Source organism: Pithys albifrons, chromosome 7 (genome assembly GCF_047495875.1).
Source record: "Pithys albifrons albifrons isolate INPA30051 chromosome 7, PitAlb_v1, whole genome shotgun sequence".
Classification (NCBI taxonomy): domain Eukaryota; kingdom Metazoa; phylum Chordata; class Aves; order Passeriformes; family Thamnophilidae; genus Pithys; species Pithys albifrons.
Window position 1 is genome coordinate 6,266,148 of NC_092464.1, and position 21,940 is coordinate 6,288,087.

Here is a 21,940-nt window from a genome sequence, read left to right on the forward strand (position 1 = left end):
ATAAAACTGTTTCTTAGAGTTAATTACTGAATGTTACTAAATGAGCACCATGATCTCTAATTGAGGAACAGAAGAGGGAGTGTATGTGGCCACCTGTGAAGAAGAATTGGTAGCCCATCCTGTGGGAATTCATCAGCTGGCCAACTATATGGGAGTTTCATAGGCAAGGGACTATCCCATCTGGAAAACTGTGGTCAGTGCAGAGTATGAAGAAGTTTAACAATATGGAGCAAGATGATCTTTTGCATTTGTCCTCAGTGCCTGAAAACGTTCCTGAGCACATTTAATTTATTAGTGTAGAAATGACCACGAATTGCTTTCTCACCCAATGCTGATAATCTCCATCACCACAAATTTCTCAGCAGACCATAACAGGTTTGAAAGAGGTTTATGGGAATGTGTCAGATTTTCTATTTGTTTAAATGAAATTGGTATAGAAAGCTATCACTGTCCCTTGTGGTAAAATCACAAGTAATAGCAAAATAGCATTTAACAGACCTAGGTGAAAGTGGATTACAATTTTACATTTCAAGATCTCAGACAATCAAAGCATATCAGAATGGTCAAAGGTGGACTTGTATTTCTACCTGACATGATAGGGCTGTCTCTGAGGGAAGATACATCAAAACTCCAACATTTTCAAAAGACATGAAGCATCAAACTAGGGAATTTCAAAATCATAAAACTTTTTGCAGGGTGATGAAGGGTTGTTTTTCCCCAAAAGGAATGAGGCCTCATTCATTCAGATTGCCTGTGCCAACAAACAAATGAAAATGGAACTCTGATGACATATGATAGCACTTTACAGCAATCTGCTTATTTTCTTTTCAAATGACATACAAATCTAGAATACCAAAGCCCTATTTCTGTAGGGTTTACTGTCTCTCTCCAGAGAAGTGCTTAACTCAAGAGCTGTAGTGAGACTTGCTACCCTGAATCAAGTAATTATTTTTGCATTTAATGACAAACATGCTCTTGTAAACATGCTCTTGTTCATGGGGGCCACTGAAGGCATCCACTCTGTGAATAAAGGTTAATCGCCTTGGAGGGAAAGGTAGTATTGATATTGCATCTGATAATTAATATAAATGAAGTGGAATTTTAAAATATTGTGTACCTTCTAATTGTAAATACCAGGTTTCATCTGCTTGCTGGAAATTAAAGCAGATTTGGGAAGAAGGAATTACAGCTCAAATTACAACATTTTAGGGCTAAGTCTTTTTTTAAATCCTCAAACCACAGGAGAGAGTCTGCATCCTCAAGCTTTATAGGTTGTACTTCTACCACTAAGGAGATACTCTCCTTGGGGTCCACCAGTTCCATTTCTTGCACAATGGAAGGAAGAGGGAATAAGATGCAACTACATAAAAACTGTGGAAGAACAGCTTTTTGCCAGGAAATGGGAAGCCATAGAAGATTTGTAAAGAAGTTGAAGTTGTCACAAGCCTATTTGAACACTTCCTTCCCTCCTCTCTCTCTACACCCCAATGTTCATGTCCTGGGTGCCCTTGTTCACCTTATCTGCTCTTTCAGCAGTTCCCAACATTCTGAGAACATGCATTTGTGTTTTGGTTACATCAGCTGTAGATAAACAGGCAGGAACAGGCATGTCAGTAACAGTCATCATCAGGACAGACAAAATCTGCAGAGCAATGAGCAGAGGGTGCGTGGGGCACCAGGGAGAAGCAAGACTCATCAGAAAGCTGCAGGAGCCATAATGAGAGCTGGGAAATACTGGAGATGGGGGCCAGAGAGTTACAGGGTCCAGTAGAAGGCAGGGAGCCCAGGGGATCATTAGTGAGAAGTGAAAGTGTCATTTGAGTCTGTCTCATCAACTTGGACACATAAGGGAGGCGAATTTTCCTTCTCGAGTCACATGCAGCTTTGCAGAAGAGCAGTCCAGAATACATGAATAAGCACAACTGGGGACACAAAGTAGTGTCAAAACAACTGTCAGCCTGTTACTGTCCCTTTTGCTTCTGCTCATATAGGCTTAGGGCTGGGAGCAGGAGCATTTGGTGTGAGACTGGAGAATTCAAAACTCAGAGGGAAGTAGCTAAACCCCAGCACACTTCCCAGCTTCATCCTTCATATTTTTCGTGTCTTCTACCTGCATAGTCCATATGTCCCAAAGCAACTTTAGCTATTTGTATTTCCCATTAGCCATCCTTTCTTGAGAAGTGCCTGGGAAGCAGAGCACTCAGGTAGTTGATGCTTTTTTGCAAACATCTGACTGCATCTGTTTAAGTATTAAACATCCTCAGGGGTAATGAAAGGTCCACTAGAAACAGACAGCATCATGTGAGGCTTCAAAAAGATAAATCCTGACACCAACCATCAATCAGTTCAGTTGCTTTTGATGACTCTCAGCAGAGATGGAAAGCCTTTGTCCTCACAGAGATTGCTTTAAATGCAAACCTTTGCCTGAGACTCCAGGCTTTAAAAATTGGATGATTTATCAGTAGGCATGTAAATAAGTATAATTAATTTTATTGAGTAGATATATTCCACCCTCTTGTATAACACCAGATGCTGGTGCAAAAGAATCTAGGGAAATTAATCTCACTGTAATTATGATGGACCATCAAAGACTGCTGGTTTTCCAAAATGCCATTGTATGGTAGATTAAGAGGAGTCTGTTCAAAGCTGGGAGGTTTAGGGCTGCTTTGCCCAAGAGATGTAAGGAAAATGCACCTGAGAACAGATGGGAAGACAAACTACTTTCAAAACATACTCCTAAAAAGTAATCTGCTTCCTTCTGTAAATCCAGATTTTTTTGTATCTGTATCCTGCTACAGGTTCAGTTGTTTCTTCTGAAGAACTGAATTTTGGCACAAGTGTGTTCAGTTCCTGGTTTTAATGTATTACGTGGTGTCCATGTTGAATATATATTAAAATCTGCCAGATTTTCCCCTGAAACATTAATCACAGAAAGGTAGATTTTTAAAAATACGGATAGCCCAATTCCCAATAAATGTTTGCATACAGAAGAGGAGTGAGCTTTTGCTTCTGATGCAGCTCCAAGGAGGCCAAAAAAAAGTGGACTAAGGCATTTGGTGGTTGTTTTTTTGTTTGTTGGTTAGTTTGGGGGTTTTTTTCCGTCCAATATATAAGGAATTCTAAAAAGCAATAATCCAAAGCAGATTCACTGGTGGGCATTTGGTGCAGATTTTCATTGTAGAATTATAAATATTTGCTTCTTGATCTATAAATGAGTCACTTGGACATATCAGAGAGAAATAAAATCTAGTGAAAATGCTATTAAGTGCTCTTCCATAGGTATTTATATAAGGGAATACAAAACTATCTCCCTTTAAACTTCATGGCTGAGAGATGACTTGGAAATACGGAGGAAGAAAAATGCTAAAATATTAGTTCAATTAACCTGGCTCTTAGAAACCACCCTCACATCTTTTGTTCTGTTTCCAAATAAGATAGATTTCTCTAAAAATATTGTTTAAGCATTGACTCCATATATATATATATATATATATATATATATATATATATATATATTCATATATGTATTTTATTTGTAAAGATACTAGTAGACTCCATTGAGATTTGGTTGTAATCCAGGGGATTGAAGGGGAGCTGAGGTTTTATTTTGAAAACTTCAGCCCTGTTGATATAGTAGGCATCAGTAGGGCAAACAACTGTCCATTTTTTGTACTATGTGTGTCCTTGGTTCATAGTGTAAATAGGGTTTTGTCAGTGGTTAAGTTCTTGCTAATAGGTGGGTAGTTATTAAAAATCTAGGAGACACTGAGTCAAATTTAATTGGACAAGAGTGTGCAAAGGTAGGTACAACTGAATGTGTCTCATTTTATTAATGTCACAGTACAAGTTGTCTGGATGTCATTGAAAGGGTAATGACAACAGAATTATTCCTATTATGTGTTGAGGGAAAGGCAAGATTTTAATGTAAAAATGGACCAGGTGGTACAAATTTGGTATATTGTTCACTACTACTAAACATCCTATACTTAAAACAAAAGCCCCAAAACCTAAACAGTTAAATTATTATTTTTCCCCACCAAAACTAATCAGTGAGCAGAGTATTCTAACAGTTGCCTCTAGAAATACCTTGTTAAAAAGAATATGTGAAACAATCAGCTACTCATGACAGCCTTAACCTTCTTAGCAGGTATATGATATTTAAGAGATAGTGGAATTTGTCTTTTCCATGTACAGTGCATATTCATATCTGCATTTCTCCACCTAGCATGTATGTGACAACATGGTCTGTGGCTTCCCAAGGGAATATGCTGAAGAATGCATTTGGAAACTGAATGTAGTACACAGGATTAGATACTACTTTTCTGCTTTTTGAGGTCTTATTAAACAGTAATTCCTGCAGTTAAAGAGGTCCTGTTTTGGTCTCTTGCTGCCATTTCACAATTTTTTCTGTTCTTGAAAGACCACCTGTCTGGATCTCATTCTGTTAAACTTCTCTAAATTCAAGAAACCCTCTGATCTATATTTGCTGGGGAGAATCTCCAGCAGATACAGATCTATTCCATCAATTTTCTTTTATTGCAAACAGTGCACAAGAAAGGGGACTGTTGCTTTTCTGTCCTTCTTAATGTTTTTATTTCTTAGCTGCTATATGAGTCCCTCTTGTTCTATTTCTCTGACTCTGGATTCATGTGTTAACTTTTCTTCTTCCTATATGGTCTGGGTCATCCTTAGCCAGACTCTTGTTTAAATTAATTCTTATTGAATATGACCAAAATCTCTCCTTACCTTAATTGTCTTCTACCTAAATTGTTTTCTTTCTTTTTGGTCAGTTCTGGCCTTAATTAACATACAATGTTTTGGGTTGGAAGGGACCTTACAGATGATCCAGCTTCAACACCCCTGTCATGGGCAGGGACACCTTCCACTAGACAACATTGCACAAAGCCTTGTGCAGCCTGGTCTGGAATACTCATGGAGATGGGACAGTAACAACTACTCTGGGCAACCTGTGCCAGTGCCTCACCATCCTCACAGTCCCAATTTCTCATGAAAAGGGTACATGCTAACTGCTGTTAGGACTTGGATTGAAGTATACTTGGTATTTTCCATGTTGAATTTTCATGGAGATGAGAAGATGAATTACATATGCTTTTGGGGATGGGCAGTTTTCAAGCAGCTCTACTAGGATCAAATTCCTCTGCAGCCTTCTCCCCACCATGAGTTTTCCCTTCTCTTTCTGGCCTCCCTCATGTAGACTCATTCATTGCAACTGCACAACCAAGAGTACTCTCATGCTCCTTGTGCTACAAACTCCTTTGTATGGAAGTTTCTTCCAGGAAAACTTCCATATCCCTTCTCCCCTTCTGTAATATTCTTGTCTCCCACATTTAGATGTGATGCCATCCCATTTCTGTAAGGTTTGGCAGGTGAAAAATGCCTGCTGAAGAATCTCTGTTTGAAAACACAGGCAGGTGGTTGCCTCTATAAACTGACTAAGGCATGAAAACAAACACTGGGAGTGTCTCTCCTATGTCTTGGTTAGCACATTCCCTTGCCACCCCATCCCAGCTGATGCCTGGGCATTCCGGGAACAGTCCTGGCTGGGGACAGCAGCCATGAAGCAATCCTGACTGAGGGAAGAGCAGCCAGCTGCTTACCCTCAGGGATGGACAACAAGCCTTGGCTTGTCTTTGTTTACTACTGTAGATGCAATTTTCGGATCATAAAATGGACTAGCTGCCTGGGTCTCAGTGCCCCCCTTCTCTCTAGCAGATTGGCAGTGAGCGTAAACTCAGAACAATGCTCTTATGGACAACTTACACCATCTACTTTCTTCTTTGCTTACTCAATTTTCTGTTCATCTTCCACTAAATAAGATTTTGAGTAACTCCAGTTGCTGGTATTTCAACCAGACACACAGAATACAGTTAATAAAAACCCTCCAATTTTCAAATTTCCACATTAGCAAAACACTTCCATATTTCCTGATATAAAAAGGTAGTCAAAGATGAGGTCATCACACCCGAAAAGAAGAGCTTGCTTTGGTTTGAAGGATGCTGGTAGTCAGTCCTCCATGAAGTGCTTTTCTCCTTTTTCTAGTAATGCTTCTCTGAAAAACACAGCTCAGAGTCAGCTTTATCCTGTTGGTGAAAAGAACATCCACCTCCTTCCCTTTCTTCCTAGGGATATCTCCCTGGGGCTTTAGGAAGCACTAAGAAACCTGCAGAATTAATGACAGCTAAGCCAGGAGCAGATGATGGCAGAGAAAAGTGGTTACTTTTTAGGATAGCAGTGCATGTCAGCACCACCTGCCTTGCAGAGCTTTCTCTCATTTTGGATATGCAACTGGCACCACTGCTGCTAAAACCTCCTGGCCTGTTTTTTTAATGAAATATGAAGGGTTGTCTCACCTTTGAGTCAAGGGTCTTCTCCAGCAGAGGTATGTGAAAGCCTCAAGCCCAGCCATGTGCTGTGAAGGCAGGAGATTTCATACAGTGCAGAATGACTACTAGAAATCTAGTAGCTTTTCTTGAAGAAGCCCTCCCTGGCTGGCAGGTAGCTCTGACACTTTGTTCTACCCTCCCAGGAATCTGCACTTGCAAAATACATAAAATCTGAACTGCCTTACACCTCCCAAATTCACTAAAGAGGTATCCTTTCCACATTCCACTTAATAGGAAAGTGTAATTTTGTGATGGAACCCAAATTATAATATTAAACCTGGGAAATGGATCAGAAAGTAAGATTTTTAAAGGAAATCATGTTCTCCCTGAAAGAAAAAAAAAAGTGAAGCTTATATCAATTATTTCTTGGCACTCTGATTTAATTTTTGAGCCTCTGGGCCTACCCTTATCTTGATTTTTCTTTGGTGTAATATATTGGCTGCAGGGAAGCAATTATTTCCTGTGGGAATTATAATTGGGTTTTTTTCACCATTATTCTGTTTGTATATGTTTTTTATCCTTTTAGTTCTCTGTGGCTTACCTTTCTCCGAAGGTTTTCTGCCATGTGTGAATGGGAATTACCTTTTTCTCTTGATCTTCAGTCCTGACTGCCCAAGGGATATAATGGCCTCTAGATGAAACAGTACAGAACCGGCACAATCCTTGGTCACAGCTGGGTGTCCCCCTCTCAGTGGAGGAGTAGGATCTGAGTTGTAAAAGGATGACTCCAGGAGCCCCACTCTGCCTTGACTGGCCAGTGTTCTCCATGTGAACCCCTCCAGGGTTACACCTGGTGTGGTCTTCAGGTGAAAACCACAGAGATTTAACTTCCAATAGTAGGGGTTTTTCTCTTGTGTCTAGTCATTATATATTAATTGATAGAGCAGCTGATAAGGTCATATTTGCATAAAGCTAGTGAAAATATTCCAAGGATAATACAGGAGTTTCTCACCTGTCATCAATCCTTTCAGAGAACAGCAGTAGTCAGTGCAAACCTGTGCAGTCTGTCCTGCTTTCTGATTGTCCTGACATCCTCATTGCCATGACAGCTAAACACTTTTGTTGACTTAACATAAAGGTAAATGGCTCTTGGTTTGTAATCAATACACTTTCTGTAGTTTCCCAGTGCTTTTGGGGTATGTTGAGTCTTCACTGTCACAAACTCAGCTGGTTTTGCTGGGACAAGTGTTTATGTGGACTTGTCTGATAGCACGTTTTTCTCTGTCTAGACAGTAGCTTGAAAAGTCCATAGCAGCTCTAATGGAGCTCTTGCTACACTGGTGAATTAGCATTGTTTTGATAGCTGATGAAAAACCTACAGGAACATGTTCGTTTTTATGCTGTGGCTTGAGTAGGGGGAAAGGATTTGTCTGCCTCCACTCAGCATCTCACCCTCCTCTCATATAGCACTTGGAGAGTAAGAATTCCAGATCAGAAAACACTAGGTTTCTAAAGACTCATCTGTTGATTTTTTTAAGGGACATGCTTTTAAAAAAGCACTAAAATCAACAGGTATAAGAGAAATCCAAATTCAGTTCAATAGTTCTTGGCCAGCACTTGCAGTAGCACAGCTTGTCTGGGTATTTATATGCACATAGTTGGATAACAAAAGAAAAAGACTCAGCAACATGAGACAACCACCAGGCTGTGGTAAGAAGGGTCATTGGTAGACTCAGATCTGTGTTTGATGGACTGTGTTTCAAGTGACAAGGACAGAAGCCCCTCATTCTTCCAGCTTTTGGGGTGCTGCAGAAGCTGGGGGTGAGGAGAGAAAGAGGATAATTGTTGGTCCCTGTGAGGCAAGAGCTGGAGACATGCCAAACTTTCCTCCCACTTCAGCCTCCCTGTCTGAAGAGTCATTTTCATTGTGTAGTCCATTGTGTCAGGCTGAGAGCAAGGGCAATGTTGAGATGTTCCCTTTCCCTGCCTCCCAAGCCAGATCTGATAAACCCCAGTGCTAGTGCAGCATTATAGCTCCACTGCTAGAGAGAGATGAATGAAAAATGACAAAAAAAATTCTTCCGTGGCACAAATATGTTGTGAAGTATAATTAAGGGGCTTAATCAACCCTTCCACTACTCAAGATTTACTCCTGGGTAAAGTGGTGAGAACAGGACCGAGGAATCTGTCCCACTAATTATGGATAACCCTTTAAACTCTGAAGTGACAAACTGGGTGACCATTCCCCCACCTGTGCACATCCCATCAAGAGCTGCCATCCAACATCACTTCTCTGCCCTGTGCTGCTTAAAAATACAAACAGCTGCATAAGAGACCACCAAAACTGCAGGGAACTGTAGTGTCAATACCTGAAGGGGAGAATGGTCAGAAAAACTTACAACCTTATGGTAAATACCACAAAAACACTAGTGAGATAAGGAAGACATTCATCTCACCCAGTTCCTAGAGTGTACCTGAAAATAGCTACAGCTGTATCACCCACCCTACCTATTCTTCACAGTCAACAGAGAGAAAAGGCACTTTTATTCCTTAATTTCATCTCATGTGTAGGCAGTCATCAGCTTTAGGATGGGACACACTGGGCTCAAGCTCTTCTGCCCATACGAATTGGACCCAGGCTGTCTATAGAGAGACCCCTGGATGCCTTTGACTCCCCTGAAGGCAGTGTCAGTGCCAGCCATGCCCAAGGATGAGCATTCCAAGTGTGCTGCCTGCACTGTTCTGCACAGGCAGGGAAATGTACATGCTAGATGTGGCCAGGGGTAAAATCAGGCTTTGTTCTCTTCATTCTAAGGGTAAATAGAAATCATTCACATGAAATCACTGAAATTATAAGCACTTTTGTATTTGCATATGAAAGAATTATTCCTACCATATTGCTTACATTTTTTCTTTCCTGGGGATAACATCCACTTTCATTACCATCATAAAGTAGTTCAGAGATTTTACATAGGAAATAGGCTGTATTTGGTGCACAGTTTTTATTAAATTTCATTTTCTTATATCTAAACACAAAAACCAGTTATTTCACCAGAGAACTTAATACAGAGTTGATAAGAAAAAATTCCTATTGCAGCAAACTGATACTACAGTGGTCCACAAACCTCTCATCTACAGCTGCTTGTAGGCTGAAATACAGTCCACTGGAAAGGTTGAGAGGCAGGAAATCCGCATTCCCATTTCCATGTATTTTCCAAGCAGATCTTGGGCAAGAAACATGAAAGAGATTGATGCTGCTCCAACCTATGTTCTCCCCCACCTGCCCCAGGCCTCAAGAACCTTGTGCCAATCTTGTGGTATCATGATCATTTTGACAGCAAGACAGTAAGATACCAGAAGAATGGGATTATGAGATTGACTGCAGGATAAAGAAAAACTGGGCTGGGAGGATATAAGCTCCTTATCCAAGCACAAATAGATAAAATAATAGAGAAAGGAATATAGAAAATAACTGATCATGTAAATTGCTTTTTGCGGGAGTACTCTCTTTTAGTAGACTTTGCCCTGGGATGAAAATGTTTGAAGGATTGGAAAATACACTTCCAAGAAAAGAAATAATCCTCCAATAGCAGAGAGATTCATTACATGACCCATTACTACAGATCTCAAACTTAAATCTAACACTTACTTGATGCAATGGAAGCCCCTTTCTGAGCAGTTTTTCTTTGCAGTTTCATGGGGTTTGTGACAGTAACTAAAATATAATAATTGGTATTTTTTGTACTAGGCTTGCTAGAAGTCACCAAGGTCTCCAAAGAGAAAACTGCATCTTTCTCATCTGTGCTAGCCAAAGAACAGTGCAGATGTTCCCTGCCGTTGAAAAACAAACTGGAAAGAAGAAAATCAGATTTTTCCACTATTAAGAGAGTGCCTGAAGAGTTTCTTGCTGGTCTGTGTCTACCAGGCACTGCCAAGGAAGTGAATTTGCATATGCTGAGGTCTATAGGTCTTATTTCATTCACACACAAAAAAAGAATTAGATAAGTAGTTGATGATCTTGGCAGATACCACACGTGCTGCACTGTCTGGGCTTTCCTATGCGCTGAGTGACAGCAGTGACAATAAGCTGCCACAGGATTACAATTTGTTTTAATTACTTGCTTTTTTGGTGGGATAGATTTCACTGATGGGGCATGTTCTCTGCTCTGTACCCTGTTGTTACAGAAAAACATGTTTAGCTGGCTCCTGGGAAATTCCTCTTCCACAGGGAAGTACCCTCAGGTGATGTAGGTCCCTCGTAGCTGCCCTTGCTGTCCTGCTGGTACACAGCAGCTGGTGTTTGAAGAGTCCTTTGGGCTTATAAGCAAACAAGTGCAGTTGAAAGTAGCTCCTGAACTGCTCCGCTCTGTGAGTCTCCCCCTGCAAGGAGGATCCTACTTTTGATTCCAGCCCACTAGGATTTGTCCTGTATGGTCTGGGCAGATGAGAAAGCGTGCCCTTAATTGCTGCTCAGTGTGAAAAATCATTTAAACATACACAGACAAGATCAGGGGCTTGAACATCAAACTCCCTTGTTTTGTTGACAGTGGGTGCTCAAAGCAGACCCAGAAGTTTTGCGTGTGAGCTCACATGAGATCTGCAAGCCAACAAGCCCAGGATCTGAGGTCCTCACTTTGGAGATGGCTTAACCCTGCCACTGAACTCATGCAGGTGCAACATCATTCTTGCTACTACCTAAATGAAATACAGAGTTATTTTCAGTCTACTAAGAAATGGCTTTACACTTCCCAGTGGATTGTCAGCCTATATTCTGTGCAGCACTGAGCATGGTGTTAAATCCATTCTTTGAGTGACACAGTGAGAGTGCAGGGTAGAGAATGCAGTGCTGAACCATTCATAGGAGTGCAGGAGGGCTTTGGGGCTGCACACTGACTGAATGACAGATGGACAGTTAAATACACAAAGATTTATATCCCTTCATTTTTGCCATATCATGGTAAATAAAAAATGAAGGTAAATGAGGGAGTAGTCTCATGCTTTTGTTCCAAAAATATTTTAACTTCAGCAACAGCATTTGCAGACATATTTTCAAAGAGGATTTGATAAGAAGGTGTCTGAAATTAAAATGTCCTGGTTTTGATCAAAACAAAAGGAGGCAATGGACCTGAGATATTCAGACTGCAGCCCACCAGAGCAGCATGTAACTCTTCTCTCCACAAGCAGCCCCTGGCTGGGGGTTATTGGGAAGGAGAGGTCCTTCCAGCAACCTGCTTTCTTGCCATGTGTGGGATGCCAGGAATTAACCTCATAGCTTCAAGTCTCTGTGCTTTTAACTTGCTATGAGCACAGAAATGGTGCAGCACTTTGCACAGTGCCAGGCTTGCTACCTGTGTGCTGCTGCTCAGGATGGGGCTGAAACATCCTGAACTTCCCTCTAACCTGGTGAAAGCTGCCTGATTATAAAGTCTGGCCACCACTGGCCTGGAGCATGGAGTGCCAGGTTAACACCAAGAAGGACTTTCTGAACACCTGGCTAGGTTTGTCATATGATTTATTTTGTTAGTCCTGCAAGGAGTAGGGAGTTCCACTCAAGGATTCCTGTGGGTCTTTCCAAATTGAAGTACTCTGTGATTTTATGCTAGTTATCTGGCCTGCATTGATGAATGCTCTAGCTTTAATCTAGCTGTAAGATACTAAACCCAAACTAACTGAAACTTTGATAGGCACCACCATAGTTCAGTTCTTCAGCATCTCCTGGGATGACTGGCTGCCTCCATCATCTGTAGACATCCTAGAAAACTCCTTCAGTTTAAACATCTCAGGGAAGCACCTGACATTAGTCTGGATTAATCTGATTACTTGTGCCTTGTAGTGGCACAAACAGAGTTACAAGTTTTGGAAAGGCATTAAAAGTAAGAAGGTTGATGAAGGCATGCTGGATTGTCATTAGGCTAAACACTTAACATAATTATACTAAGGGAATTTGGGTTTCTTTGAGGGCATCTGTCATTTGATTCCTGACATCAGTGATCGAAAAAGTGACCTGCTTTCATAGTCTGGCTGCTTGGTGTCACTGGAAAGCAGATATCTTTTAAAGGGGATACATATGGACATACAAATCTGCCATTGCTTTTGAAAGCTGAGGTAGTCTTTAGCTTGCTTTTGCTTGAACTGAAAGCATTGCATTCACAGCCAGGAGAACTGGATATTATTAGTAACCTTTTACAGGAAATGTGGTGTGTCATGGGTTAGGCATATATTTTTCTGGAAAATGCAGTCTAAAGTGAAATGGGGAGAATAAGTAAACATAAAGTGCTTATTCAGCAGTTCACTCTATTTGAATGCCCAGCAATGCAACTCTGAGGTTACCTGCTCATAAAGGAAGGAGGGAATTATATTTGAGATTTATTTTTGGCTAAAAGCATGAAGTGCAAATAGTTCTTTGTGCAAAATGTTGGCTGTGCTTCTGGTAAGTAAACAACATTCCCTTTATAATCCATGGTAAATAACAACACTAAGGGTGTTATTGCCTATTATATATACCTGCAGGTGCACCTAGATAAACTTTTCTAACTATAGTTAGACTATGATTATATATAGAATATAGAACTATAGTCTAACTATAGTTTGATGTCTAGTTTGAAATAAATACAGAAAAGTAAAGTAAGGCATTTCAAGCAAGTTGTTCTACGAACAGCAAGATTAATGAAGTACAGGATGAAATTCAGCTTCTGATAACAAGATTCCAGGGCCTACATGGAGGCATTAATGTAGAGAGAAGACATCTGAGCTACCACTAGTCTGCAGAGATCTGGAGCTAAATGCAGTTTTGTCTAAGACCACTGGGTACTCTAAAGTAACCATCCTGGCTTCCAAATGGACACATCTCATATAACAGTATGTCCTGCCGGTCAGTTCCCTCAGGATGACCTGGGCATGGTAGGGTCAGTTGGCACTAGATGTCTGCCAATTGGCAGGTGCATGTAGCCCTAGTGTGGTCACTTGTGTTTGGTCAGTCTCCATTGTCTACACAATGAATTTCTTTGATTGAATTGGGGCTCAGGTGTCTCATTAGACCTTCAAGATTTGGTGTCTGAGGCTGGAGGCAGCTGCCATCCTTGATCAGCGATTGAGTTGCCTGTTGCAACATCTTGTGTTCTGGTTGGGTGGTAGCTGGAGCTTAAGAAGTACACATACGTCCTGTAGGTCTGGTGCAGGTGTCTCAGATAACCTCAAACATCAGCAAACACCTCTGCTAAGGTAAATGAACTTCACCTATAAGGTTCAGACCATTTTTATTCTGGATTTCTTTATCCATTCCCTTCCTCCAGCTTCTTCCTATGTCCTTAGGTTGTCACTGGGAAGGAGACACATGCTGTGTCTTTTTCCAAGCTCTTTCTGCACTGGTGTCCCAGGAAGTATCTTGTCTCCACACACATGTGAATTTTCAATATACTTGAAGCAATGTAGTTAGTTATCTCAGAATTCATTCTTCTATCAAACTCTGTTGAAAATGGCTAAAAGGATTCTCTCAGTGACTCATTCCCTGATGGGCTCCCACCTGCTTGGCTGTATATCCAGTGCTCTGGTTTTCAGGTACCTACAAAGCAACATCACTTGCAATACATTTGAGCGGGGTATGAAATGAAAGATTGATTCATACCAGACCACCACAGTGATTGAGACCCACACAAGCTGTCAGTGACACTCAAGTAGAATGGACCAGCTAAGAAACAATTATCTTTAATCTCACCTTATTTCAGAGCAGGGCAGTGCTCAGCACAGCCATAGTTTATTCAGTGGTTCATAATGGACATGAGCAACTGCTGCGCTCCCAACTGCTTTTGTTTATAATCACGGTGATTGCAAAAGGTACTTGACAAAACAGTACTGACAGGACACTTCAAATGCTGTGTCATCAGAGTGATTAAGACCAGGTTTTCAGAGTTCCACTTCATATATTCTGAATGTCTGAAATAAGAGAGAACAGGGTGAGGGGACGATAGCAGTAGATTGTGGCATTTTGGTAAGGCCCAGTTAAATATAAGTACTTTTTATACTCTTTATTTTGGTCTAGCAGGCTTTATTCATTTAAAATACTATCAGAAAGAGAGAAGTCAGGGAACTTAGAGGTATTTCTGATAGCATTAAGAGATAATAGATAAAATATCTTCATTAAGTCCATTTTATTGCTATAAATGTCAGAAGTGCTACAGCACTGATCTTTCATTTGCAGTACCACAGAGCTGGAAACCACCCACTTCGTACAGGCAGCAGTTGAGCTGATACCACACAATTTGGTCCTAGTTTATTTAGAGTAAATATATTTTAGCTGATGGTGGTTTAACCCATTCTTGTCATCTCAGACATCTACCTCCAGTATGAAATTCTTGTCCTTGTGAATCCAGCACAAAAGCTGTAATTCATTCCTTCTCAGAGCAGGTGTAATTCCAATATACAGCAAGTGGTGATCAGCCTGTGAGATATATTACTGGGAATAGCCTTCTAGAAGAAGATGGTTTTATTTATTGGATATAATTTTATTTATGTGGGCTGGGGAGGTAAAAAGAGATTTAAATCTTCATGTGTGTCACTCGAATGTGTAGTTGTGTTTAATCTTGCTATGCACTACCAGCAAAGGTGGACAGTTCTGAAGTTGCAAGAACAAGAGGAAGCTACCTGTCTCCAGTTAAGTTTGGGTCTTCTCATACACCTGTGAAAAACTTCAAATAGTTTTTCCTGCCTAGCACTAGCATTTTCAGGACCAAACCTCCTTTGGGAGGGAGCCCTGCTCAAATTTAGCCACAGGAACCTGGTTGTGATGGCTTGTTTTAACCTGGAGGGAAATGTTTTTGAAGCAATATTACCTCTTAGGTGTTTATTCACAGTCACAATAGATTTTCCTCGTGGCCCAGAGCATATTTAAAACACAACTTTCTGTGAAAATGTATACAAATATTTAGAAATGTTTCCAAATGTACTATTTGGTTTAAGTGCCATGTCTATATATATCATTATCATAGAATCATAGAGTAGTTTGTGTTGGAGGGGACCTTTAAAGGTCAGCTTATCCAAACCCTCTGCAGTGAGTAGGGACATCTCTAACTAGATCAGGTTGCTCTGAGCCCCATCCAACCTGACCTTGAATGTTTCCAGGGATGGAGCACCCATCACCTCTCCAGCCAACCCGTGCTAGTGGCTCACCATCCTCATTTTAAACATTTTCTCCCTTATATCAAGTGTGACTCCTGTCTTAGTTTAAATCCATTTCCCCTTGTCCTACTGCAACAATCCTATTAAAAAAGTTTGTCCCCTCTTTCTTATAGAGCCTTCTTCAAGCACTGAAAGGCTGCAATAAGGTCTCCCTGGAGCCTTTTCTTCTCCATGCTGAATGATTCCCTCAGCCTTTTGCCATGGGAGAAGTTCCTTCCCTCTGATCATTTTTGTGGCCCTTCTCTGGATCTATCGTAACAGGTCTTTGTCTGTCTTGTGCTGAGGACCCCAGAGCTGGATGCAGCACTGCATGTCAGATCTCACAAGAGTAGAGTAGAGTGGTTGAATCACCCTCCTTGACTTGATGGCCATGTTGCTTTAATGTCACAGCCCAGGACCCTGTTGGTTTTTTGCGCTGCAAGCACACACTGCCAGCTTATGTCCAGCCTCTCATCCACCAGCATTCCCAAGTCCTTCTTGTTAGGGCTGTTTTCAATTCCTTCATCTCCCAGCCTATATTGATACTGATGGTTGCCCTGACCCAGGTACAGAACCTTTCATTTGCTCTTCCTGAAACTCATGACATTCCCATAGACCCACTTTGTGAGCTTATCCAGGTCTCTCTGTATCATCTACTATGAAATACAAATAACAATATTCACACTGACTAGAAAATAAAAAGATCCTGAAAACATTCTTCCTGTAGACTTTTTCTACATGCAAACAATAGTTGTATGGATGTCAATTAGTGCTGTAAATAGTTATTTTCTTCAAGATGCAACATGCACAATTACAGGGTATTCATTGTACGACCACCACTGAGAGTATTTACAATATGTAGCTTCCAATGAAAGTTTTATGTTGTATTCCATTTCTGAACTTTGGCTTTTATTTTCCATGTTTTGGGGGGTTGGGGATTGGGAAAGGGAATGTCAGAGTGTGTCTGTGGTGTATTTCTGTACATGAAATCAATGTATTTGGAAGTGCCTGCAGACCTCCCTTTTCCTACTGAAACCATTTGTATTTGAGGGAATTCCACAGTGATATTTTAGTGTCACAGATGAAATGAAACTCAGACCCTCCTGTTTCTAACACCTCCACATTTAAGGTTCACTGATTTCCTTTTAACTTCATTAACTACAGGTGCTCAACCTGTTCCTTGCCTTGCTGCTAAGCTCCTTCAGTGCTGACAACCTCTCAGCACCAGATGAGGATGGGGAGATGAACAACCTGCAGCTCGCTTTTGCTCGGATCAACAGGGGTCTCCAGTATGCAAAAAAAGCCATGTGGAATTTTTGCTGCCATGTCCTCCGGCACCCCAAGACAACAGCTGAAAAGAAGGCAATGATGAAGCTTGTTGCCCAGAACCCAGGTGCCCTCAACAACTATATGAACAGCCACACCACTGCTGAACTTGGCAAAGACATGGAGAATCACAAGGAGAATCACGCTGAGGATGGGATGAATAAAAGTGGGGACAAACACCTAGGAATTACAGAAAATGATGATTTTATGACCAATCCTGACCTGTCCATTTGTGTTCCTATTGCTGTGGGAGAGTCGGATATTGAGGAAGAAGACGAGGAGCAGAGCACCTTTACGGAAATGGAACAGGTAGGCAATGAGTATATTTGCTGTTTGCAGCTTATTAAGATGGCCTTTATTCCCACCCTTGGTCCTGATCTATGGCTAGAGATGCAAAAGTCCTATGACCTAATCCTGCCTTTGATATGTTGTTAACTTCAGAAGAAGTTACAGATGCATATCCAAGAGCAAAATTCAGTTTCCAAACAGAGTCATTCCCTTTTTTGTTTTGTCTAAATGAATTCTTCTAACTAGAGCAATTAAACCCTTTCTCACACAGGAGAATGTTTTTTTTTCCCTTTCAGCTGGATCATGGGAATGCTACAGAACAAATCTTAGGTTAACAGGGGATTTTACTCAGTGTGCAAAAATGGGAAAGGTCTTTGTTTGTTTTGTGCAACAAGAATTGAGGGCCAGGTAATTCTCTTAAATACACAATGAGAAAGAGGCTGATATGACAAGGCACCAAACAAAGATAGAAGATATTTTATCATTTGTATTCAGGCAGGAAAAACACTTCTTTGCCTGCTCTTTGGTATGACATGGCAGATTTTAATTTTTCCAGAGCACTCAGTAGTAATGACTGAAAAACGCTGTGTGGTTTGAAGTGTTGTTTAAAATGAAGAAGAAAAATCTTCAGGAGAGTGCTTTTCTTTCTCTGCTTCTCCCCCTCTCCCCTTTCTACCAGCTTTATCTCTTGGCTCCAAACACCATATCTAGTTAATGTTTTCCAGACCCTCTAGCCTTGATCCAGCATCTTCTGACGCTGCCTGAGACCAACAGAGTTCAGAAGGCATTGGATCAAAGCTCCTGTTGCAGATCCAGCTGTCAGGAGGGATCCTCGATCTCTCGGTTGAGGGGAAGAAAGTTTTGAAGCAAAATAGTTCTTAGAGAAAAACTGAAAATTCTCTAGGGAAGGACTCTGTGTCGGGAGTTGGGCACAAATCACTTGCTAAAAATTAATTTCTGCTGCACTGTTGTGGAAACCTCTTCATTGTTCGTGCATCTGCTCACCAAGTGTTTCACATTGATCCTCCCACTGGGGATTGGGAGAGCAAGAGATTAGAAAACTTTATCATCAACATCCACTGTCCAAATAGACAGCTAGTAACAAAAGGAGAAGTCTGAAATTTTTGGTAAACACTTTTAGGGACTACTTTGTCTCATTTTTTAAGGAATATTTTTACTGAAATGACCTGTGGATGGGTGTGGGTAGTATGGATAATACTCGGTTTTCGTTTGAAGTCCATCTCTGTTCCCAGGTTGTATTACTTAAATGTATAAGCAGAAAACATTTGAAAGGGAAATTTGAATATAGTGGATGGGGGAGAGCATTGGAAAATGGAAGTAAAACTCATGATTTGAGATAAAGACAGTTCAAACTTTGCACTTGAGTGTTCACAAGTCCATGTTGCATCACTGTATTCCTCCTTCCTCAAGATAAATAGTAACATTCACAATTACAAGATTAAATTTCATCATAGGGCATGGAGTTTGGGATTTTTAGATTTTATTGTACTTTAAAAGTAATGCAGATTTCTGTTTACCTACACATTGTGCGCACATAGGTGCTGGTGTGTATTAGTAGATGGAATGGGTAGATGTCATTTTATGCTGTACAGAAAGTAAATGTGGAATTAGAGCTTTTGTGAGATCTATTAGTCATGAGGAAGGGAGCTCATGTAGAAAAACAGGCATTTTAGTGAAACAGAACATTATGAATAAAAGTTGACTTGAAAAATATTAAGAAAACTTCTAATAGTTTCAAAAATATGGAAACATCATCATATGTAATATAAACATTGAGAATTTAGAGTGAAACAAAATAGAGGGAAACAAAACCCAATAGGAGAAGCAAACCAAAATACTGTTTTCCCACTGTACCTTTTAATGAAATTTTCAATAAACATTAGAGAAACACTGCCACATTACCACAAGATATTTGGATTGCAGTGAAATAATGTGGTTTGCTGCTAGCATGTGCATTAAACAGAAAGCATGGAGCTGAGAAATGAATTAATTAGCTCTGTCACTAGTGTTTTCCAGGTTTGGACAAACAGCTGCTTCAGGTCACTGCTGTTCCCTTGTGCATAGCCCTGATCAATGGTTTGCAACCTTTATCTGCAGGTCTGAGGGGTCTACTGCCAAAAAGGTCCAAACAAGAAGAAAGTTCATATACCCAGCAAAAAATTTTAACAAATTCCTCGAGGGGAAAATGTGTGCGCACAAGGGCGTTCCAACTAAAAGACTCGAAATACATTGGCATAATAAATAAACAGAAATAGTAAGAAGCTTAATAGCAAAAATTATAATTGTGTGATGAGCTTTGCATTTGCTTTCCTGCAAAACCCTAATAAATTTGCACAGCTGTAAATGTCTCCAAATGGAGAAAAGCCATGAGAAAGCAGATAATGACAAATTCAAAGATCTGTCATTTTTAATGGGGCCCATTCCAAAGATGAATGATCTTTGGACTCACAGGAAAATTCCCTTGAGCATGTAGGTTAGTGCAGAAGATATTATTGCATGTGGAGGTTAGTATGAAATCCCAATTCCCTGGATATAGAGTTATGGGCATTACAGCCTGCTGACCTTTTTATCAAGGGCATCCCTCTGGGAATCTAGGGAATAAACTTCCCTGCTCACTCCCAGAGGATTTAATCCTGCAAGCCCCAACTCCATGGGTGTCCTTCCTTCCTCTGCTCCAGGATGGCCATGATAACCATATCAGAGCTCGCAAAGAAAGAGCAATATGAACAAGAGCAAAATTTACATGATTACACTGAGAGGGCACAATTACAGTGAAGTATCATTTTGTGGGGAGGGCATCACACAGAAACCAAACAAGAACTACCAAGGGTATGCTAAACATTCAAATCTATTCTAACTTTTCCTTAATTATAATCCATATTTTTACATATTTCAATATTTTAGTATGTACAAAGAGAATGTGCATGTATATTTACTTCTCAGGAGAAGACAATGTACCCTTTAAAGTTGTTGGTTGACCTGGAATTGAGCAGCCCTTTGGCAACACTGCCAGAACCTCTTTTCTCTCCTGCTGCATGTAGATTTTGGGCAATAGCATGAAAGAGGAGGTGACAGAAGATGCATAAAAAGAGAGTATGTGGATGTATGCATCTCAAGTGCACAGCTAGTAAACCTGCACAATTTTTACACATCCTTTACACATTCTCTGTCAGTTGAAGATCCCAAACCATATTCAGTTTATCATGTGCTCCCATCAGTCTGACTTGTCTGTCGTCACACGGAGGCTAAAGGGAGGCTGGTCTCAGGCAGAACTATAAAGTTATTGATCCCAATGGAGGGTTTTAGAGTGATGATTAGCTCAGCTTACAACTCCTGTACAATGCCGGGCTCTTCCCAGAAAGTCACAAAACCACTTTAAAGTAAGCCATTGTGGCTATGAGAAATGAGCCCCAGAGTATTCTATGCAGCAGTTTGAAATTTCAGATGATGAGAAAACCTTCTCTGACTGCACATTTTCCTCTGAGTAATAGAAATGTCTTAGTTTAAATTTCAGCTGCCATTTCTATTATCAAAGCTTGCACTGGCAGCAGCTGTCTTCCTGAAAGCTACCAATTTGTGCCACTGTCATTGGGAGGGTTCTGAGGGAGAGAGCCCACCTGATAGCTTCCAAATCTCCTTTGATTACTGAGATGCAAGTGAGATGCTCTGCCAGCTTGGAGAGCCAAGGGACATATGCCTGTAGCCCACACATACAGTGAAAGGATCTGAAAGGAAAGCTGAACAATGAAAGTCAGCACAGGTGCAAGAAGTGAGGAGTGAGGCTGAGAAAGGACCACCTTAAGCTATATTAATTTATCCCTATTATGTTGCTGCTGGTCACTGAAACATTATAGTTTGTGTCTTTTTTCAATCCCCTCTCCTTGCCCTCTTCATAGTGCTGGGGAGATCTCTCCCTGTCAGTTGACAAGATTTCTTGATGATTTAATGATTTTAGCCTCATAATGAGAACAGAGTAACTGTCTTTCATTTTTTCCCCGTCTCTGATATTTATAATTTAAATGAGGGTTATCCTTACAGGAAACCAGCTCCAAAAAGCTCAGCAGCAAACACAGTAATGTACTGGCTGCATCTTCTCAAGGTTCACTTTGGCTTCCTAAATGATTAAATGTGGAAATCATAGCCTTGAACCTCCACAGAGTGTCTTGTAATTGCTTATGACCATCTTTTCATATGTCAAATCACCTTTCAGTCTCCTGAAGGAGTAAGAAGCACATTATTGGGAGAGTAAGGTGATGGGACAATTCAGTGTACACAGTCCAGTCAAACTAATACTAATACTAATACTAATACTAATACTAATACTAATACTAATGCATTCTGCCAGAACTTACCTGCAATTTAGCTACATTGAAGGTTTCAGACATCTGAGGGGTCTGTACCATTTACATTAGATATCTAAGTCCAATGCTTTTGTCTTCAAAAGTTTCTGCTTTATTATTGCTTTCCCTTCAAGTGGCCCACAGCTGTAGCCCAGAATAAATAGCATGTGCCTTTATCACAGTGATATTACTTTGTGGTTCAGAGGAATTCTTGGATTAATGGACTGAAAGGAGGTTCTAGATGAGTAATGCTGGGTGTCCTAAATCAGGCCCCAAAGTACAAGTGTCCTGCACTGTGTAACTCTATCTTGTTCCTATTACCCCAGCTCTCACTGATGTCCAGATCTTTCATCACATTATCTGGATCCTTTTCTTCATCCATGAGTTCCTACAGGCAGGAAATTTTGGTTGTACAACCTAAGGGAATGGCTCTACCTTTTCCTTGTTGTTTGAGTCAGTCCAACAGGG

At 40.6% G+C, this 21,940-nt stretch overlaps 1 protein-coding gene across 1 annotated transcript in view; it reads left to right on the forward strand.

Moving 5' to 3' along the window:
* The window catches only part of LOC139673931 (sodium channel protein type 5 subunit alpha-like), a 209,977-nt gene that overhangs the window by 125,716 nt on the left and 62,321 nt on the right, over nt 1–21,940 (forward strand). The window contains exon 17 of the mRNA XM_071559873.1: nt 16,662–17,132. Within this exon, the coding sequence (XP_071415974.1) occupies nt 16,662–17,132 (471 nt within the window). The remainder of the gene's footprint in view (nt 1–16,661; nt 17,133–21,940) is intronic.